Raw genomic sequence first — 6,009 nt, forward strand, 5'->3', positions numbered from 1 at the left:
TTTCATCTCCCATTTCTCAAAAAAAAATTTTCCACATATCGTACAAGCAAACTTCTTATTAATAATATCATGTCTCTTTTCATGGTGTACTAAATATTCCTTAGCACTAAAACATTTCTGACATTTCTGACACTGATATGGTTTCTCTCCCGTATTTGTATGAGTTCTAATATGTTTTTTTATGTCTATTTTCTCAAAAAATTTCTTTTCACATATTGTACAAGCAAACCTCTTATTAATAATATTATGTCTCTTTTCATGTTGTACTAAATAGTTATGACGAACAAAACATTTCTGACATATCTGGCATTGATATGGTTTCTCTCCCGTATGTATCTTTTCATGTTGTACTAAATATTTTTTAATACTAAAACATTTTTGACATTTCTGACACTGATATGGTTTCTCTCCCATATGAGTTCTAATATGTATTTTCAATCTATATTTTTCAAAAAATGTCTTTTCGCATAATGTACAAGCAAACTTCTTATTAATAATATTATGTTTCTTTTCATGTTGAAATAAATGGTCATAACGAACAAAACATTTCTGACATGTTTGACATTGATATGGTTTCTCTCCCGTATGTATCTTTTCATGTTTCACTAAATATTTCTTAACACTAAAACATTTCTGACATTTCTGACACTGATATGGTTTCTCTTTCGTATGAGTTATTTCTCCAATCTTTGTTCCAGGGTTTTTTTTTTCTGATAAGTTCTCTTCATCCTCACTAATCTTTGTTTTTGTATTTTCTTCAAATATTGTTTCTTCAATATCTACATCGTAAAAAGATATTAAATCAGAAAGAGTAATGTTATCTATCTTATCAAAGGATTCAATTGTAGTATCTATATCAAATGTATATGTTAATTCTTCAACTTTTTCAGAGGACATTTTAATTAATAATAGATATTATGTATAAAAAATGTCACTGATGTGGTTTCTCTCCTATATGAATTCTAATATTTATTTTCAATTTATATTCCTCAAAAAATGTCTTTTCGCATAATGTACAAGCAAACTTCTTATAAGCACTAAAACATTTCTGACATTTCTAACACTGATGTGGTTTCTCTCTTATTAATAATATTATGTTTCTTTTCATGTCGTAATAAATATTCATGGCAATAAAAACATTTCTGACATTTCTGACACTGATATGGTTTCTCTCCCGTATGAGTTCTAATATGTATTTTCAATCTACGTTTCTCAAAAAATGTCTTTTCGCATAATGTACAAGCAAACTTCTTATTAATAATATTATGTATCTTTTCATGTTTTAATAAATATTCCTTGGCACTAAAACATTTCTGACATGTCTGACATTTATATGATTTCTCTCCCGTATGTATCTTTTCATGTTGTACTAAATATTCCTTGGCACTAAAACATTTTTGACATTTCTGACACTGATATGGTTTCTCTTTCGTATGAATTCTAGTATGTATTTCCAACCTATTTTTTGTAGGAAATGTCTTTCCGCATAATGTACAAGCAAACTTCTTATTAATAATATTATGTCTCTTTTCATGGTTTACTAAATATTCCTTAGCACTAAAACATTTTTTACATTTCTGACACTGATATGGTTTCTCTCCCGTATGAGTTCTAATATGTATTTTCAATCTATATTTTTCAAAAAATGTCTTTTCGCATAATGTACAAGCAAACTTCTTATTATAATGTCTCTTTTTATGTTGAAATAAATTGTCATAACGAACAAAACATTTCTGACATGTCTGACATTGATATGGTTTCTCTCCCGTATGAGTTATTTCTCTAATCTTTGTTCCAGGGTTTTCACTAATCTTTGTTTTTGTATTTTCTTCAAATATTGTTTCTTCAATATCTACATCGTAAAGAGATATTAAATCAGAAAGAGTAATGTTATCTATCTTATCAAAGGATTCAATTGTAGTATCTATATTAAATGTATATGTTAATTCTTCCACTTTTTCAGAGGACATTTTAATTAATTATATTATGTATAAAAAATATACAAGTAGTGCATTATGAGTACTATACAGTAAATAAACCTCAAAAATCACATATTTAACATTTTCTGATAATAGTATCATGTTTCATGTTTTACTAAATATTCCTTGGCACTAAAACATTTCTAACATTTCTGACACTGATGTGGTTTCTCTACCATATGAGTTCTAGTATGTATTTAAAAGAAATTTCTTTCCGCATAATGTACAAGCAAACTTCTTATTATTATTATGTATCTTTTCATGTTGTACTAAATAGTTATGACAAACAAAACATTTCTTACATTTCTGACACTGATATGGTTTCTCTTTCGTATGAGTTCTAGTATGTATTTTCAACCTATATTTTGTTGAAAATGTTTTTCCGCAATCTATATCAAATGTATACGCTAATTCTTCCACTTTTTCAGAGGACATACTGTATAAAAAATGTACAAGTAGTACATTATGATTTAAACCTTCCACTGAATATACATGTTTATCTGAAATAAAATATAAAATATAAATTAAAAGTACTATACAGTAAATAAATCTCAAAAATCACATATTTGTTTTACTAAATATAATGACTATAAAAACATTTAACATTTTCTGATAGTCTTAATATTATTATGACTTATGGTTTCTCTCCCGTATGAATTCTAGTATGTATTTTCAACTTATATTTCTCAAAAAATGTCTTTTCGCATAATGTACAAGCAAATTTCTTATTAATAATATTATGTCTCTTTTCATGTCGTAATAAATATTCATGGCAATAAAAACATTTCTGACATTTCTGACACTGATATGGTTTCTCTCCCGTGTGAATTCTAGTATGTATTTTCAATCTATATTCCTCAAAATATGTCTTTTCGCATAATGTACAAGCAAACTTCTTATTAATAATATCATGTCTCTTTTCATGTTTTACTAAACATTCATGGCTATAAAAACATTTTTGACATTTCTGACACTGATATAATTTCTCTTCTGTATGAGTTCTAGTATGTATTTTCAACCTATATTTTGTAAAAAATGTCTTTTCGCATAATGTACAAGCAAACTTCTTATTATGTATCTTTTCATGTTGTACTAAATATTCCTTTATACTAAAACATTTCTGACATTTCTGACACTGATATGGTTTATCCCTAGTATGTATTTTTTCATGTTGTATTAAATATTTCTTGACACTAAAACATTTATTACATTTATGACACCGATATGGTTTCTCTTTCGTATGAATTCTAGTATGTATTTTCAACCTATTTTTTGTAGGAAATGTCTTTCCGCATAATGTACAAGCAAACTTCTTATTAATAATATTATGTCCCTTTTCATGTCTTAATAGATATTCATGGCTATAAAAACATTTCTGACATTTCTGACACTGATATGGTTTCTCTCCCGTATGAGTTCTAATATGTATTTTCAATCTACATTTTTCAAAAAATGTCTTTTCGCATAATGTACAAGCAAACTTCTTATTATAATGTCTCTTTTCATGTTGTAATAAATGGTCATGACGAATAAAACATTTCTGACATGTCTGACATTGATATGGTTTCTCTCCCGTATGTATCTTTTCATGTTGTACTAAATATTTCTTAATACTAAAACATTTCTGACATTTCTGACACTGATATGGTTTCTCTCCCGTATGTTTCTTTTCATGTTTTACTAAATATTCCTTGGCACTAAAACATTTCTGACATTTCTGACACTGATATGGTTTCTCTTTCGTATGAGTTCTAGTATGTATTTCCAACCTATGTTTTTTAAGAAATGTCTTTCCGCATAATGTACAAGCAAACTTATTATTATTAATAATATGTTTTTTCACATGAAGTTCTTCAAATTGTGTTTTTTCAATATCTACATCGTAAAAAGATATTAAATCAGAAAGAGTAATATTATCTATCTTATTAAAGGATTCAATTATAGTATCTATATCAAATAATTCTTCCACTTTTTCAGAGGACATATTACATTTAAAATAAAATATAAAATATAAATTAAAAGTAATACTATACAGTAAATAAATACAGTAAATAATTTAAACCATCACATATGTTTAAATGTAAAAATTTTTAATTTTGTACCAGATTGTGAAATTATTGCGTACACAAATTTTCGCTTGTTCTTCCTATTCGGCACGACATCTTTTCTTATGTTGTACTAAATATTTCTTTATACTAAAACATTTATTACATTTATGACACTGATATGGTTTCTCTTTCGTATGAATTCTAGTATGTAGTTTCATCTCACATTTCTCAAAAAAAAATTTTCCGCATATTATGCAAGCAAACTTCTTATTAATAATATTTTTTTTCTTTAAATGTTTCACTAAATATTCCTTAACACTAAAACATTTCTGACATTTCTGACACTGATATGGTTTATCTCCCGTATGAATTCTAGTATGTATTTTCAACTTATATTTCTCAAAAAATGTCTTTTCGCATAATGTACAAGCAAACTTCTTATTAATAATATTATGTCTCTTTTTATGTTGTAATAAATATTCCTTAGCACTAAAACATTTCTGACATTTCTTACATTGATATGGTTTCTCTCCCGTATGTATCTTTTCATGTTGTACTAAATATTCCTTGGCACTAAAACATTTCTGACATTTCTGACACTGATGTGGTTTCTCTCCCGTATGAATTCTAGTATGTATTTTCAACCTATATTTTGTAGGAAATGTCTTTCCGCATAATGTACAAGCAAACTTCTTATTATTATTATGTCTCTTTTCATGTTGTACTAAATATTCCTTAACACTAAAACATTTCTGACATATCTGACACTGATATAATTTCTCTCCCGTATGTATCTTTTCATGTTGTACTAAATATTCCTTGGCACTAAAACATTTCTGACATTTCTGACACTGATATGGTTTCTCTTTCGTATGAGTTGTTCTAGTATGTATTTCTAACCTCCGTTTTGTAGGAAATGTCTTTTCGCATAATGTACAAGCAAATTTTTTATGTCTCTTCATATGAGGTTCTTCAAATTGTGTTTCTTCAATATCTACATTGTAAAAAGATATTAAATCAGAAAGAGTAATGTTATCTATCTTATCAAAGGGTTCGATTGTAGTATCTATATCAAATGTATACGCTAATTCTTCCATTTAATTAATGATATTACGTATAAAAAATAGCTGTACTCCTCCTATAGGCATCTTATCGACACTTTAATCCTCTTAGTATCTGTACATTATTATTTAGACAAGTTAGTTATACATTATTATTTAGATAAGTTAGTTATTTCTTTCTACATATTATGTCTCTTTAACATATATTCACGGCTACCAAAACATTTTTAAAAAATAAACTCACCGGGTATACATATTCTTCGTGCTTAGAGTTGTTCTTGTTTTACACTGTGTGCACTGATATATAATTTCTAACATGTGATTTTCCTTGGTACTAAAACATTCTACACTCATCCTGTAGGCATCTTCTGTATATTATGATTTAGACAACTTCCACTGAGTGTACACTTATCTGAAATAAAATATAAAATATAAATTAATGTTAAATTTCTTAAAAGTTAGTTATTTCTTTCTACATATTATACTCTTATGTTGTACTAAATATTCACAGCTACCAAAACATTTTTAAAAAATAAACTCACCAAGTATACATATTCTTCTTAATTTAAAAGGATCCATGTATGTAATAGGTTCTCACTAAATACGTTTAAAAACCATTTGTCTCCATTCACTCCTATCAAACACGCTCACGCATGCCTGCTGGAAGTCCAAGCCCCTCGCACACAAAACCTCCTTTACGCCCTCCCTCCAACCCTTCCTAGGCCGACCCCTACCCCGCCTTCCTTCCACTACAGACTGATACACTCTTGAAGTCATTCTGTTTCGCTCCATTCTCTCTACATGTCCGAACCACCTCAACAACCCTTCCTCAGCCCTCTGGACAACAGTTTTGGTAATCCCGCACCTCCTCCTAACTTCCAAACTACGAATTCTCTGCATTATATTCACACCACACATTGC

General features: G+C 28.2%; 3 protein-coding genes across 3 annotated transcripts; all 3 read right to left on the reverse strand.

Moving 5' to 3' along the window:
• Positions 1-323: 323 nt before the first annotated feature.
• Positions 324-2,613, reverse strand: LOC138851424 (zinc finger protein ZFP2-like). The gene has a single exon (XM_070080543.1). It carries the CDS (start codon positions 1,968-1,970, stop codon positions 1,038-1,040), a length of 933 nt encoding a protein of 310 aa, XP_069936644.1. The 5' UTR covers positions 1,971-2,613; the 3' UTR covers positions 324-1,037.
• LOC138851422 (zinc finger protein 25-like) lies at positions 2,450-3,963 on the reverse strand. Its single transcript, XM_070080541.1, has 2 exons — positions 3,073-3,963; positions 2,450-2,479 (listed from the first exon to the last, which is right to left on the reverse strand). Exons 1-2 carry the CDS (start codon positions 3,961-3,963, stop codon positions 2,450-2,452), a joined length of 921 nt encoding a protein of 306 aa, XP_069936642.1.
• On the reverse strand, positions 3,801-5,695 carry LOC138851423 (zinc finger protein OZF-like). The gene is made up of 2 exons (XM_070080542.1): positions 5,631-5,695; positions 3,801-5,500 (listed from the first exon to the last, which is right to left on the reverse strand). The coding sequence occupies exon 2, from the start codon at positions 5,122-5,124 to the stop codon at positions 4,126-4,128; it is 999 nt and encodes a 332-aa protein (XP_069936643.1). The 5' UTR covers positions 5,125-5,500; positions 5,631-5,695; the 3' UTR covers positions 3,801-4,125.
• Between the last annotated feature and the right edge of the window lie 314 nt (positions 5,696-6,009).

This window comes from Cherax quadricarinatus, unplaced genomic scaffold, assembly GCF_038502225.1.
Source record: "Cherax quadricarinatus isolate ZL_2023a unplaced genomic scaffold, ASM3850222v1 Contig582, whole genome shotgun sequence".
Classification (NCBI taxonomy): domain Eukaryota; kingdom Metazoa; phylum Arthropoda; class Malacostraca; order Decapoda; family Parastacidae; genus Cherax; species Cherax quadricarinatus.

Bases quoted from the DNA above. Each gene is read 5' to 3' on its own strand.
- LOC138851424 (XM_070080543.1), bottom strand. From the start codon at position 1,970: ATGTCCTCTGAAAAAGTGGAAGAATTAACATATACATTTAATATAGAT.
- LOC138851423 (XM_070080542.1), bottom strand. From the start codon at position 5,124: ATGGAAGAATTAGCGTATACATTTGATATAGATACTACAATCGAACCC.
- LOC138851422 (XM_070080541.1), bottom strand. From the start codon at position 3,963: ATGTCCTCTGAAAAAGTGGAAGAATTATTTGATATAGATACTATAATT. The intron at 2,480-3,072 runs GTACAACATGAA...ATTTTATTTCAG, and splicing joins TTAGTATAAAGGAATATTTA to ATAAACATGTATATTCAGTG.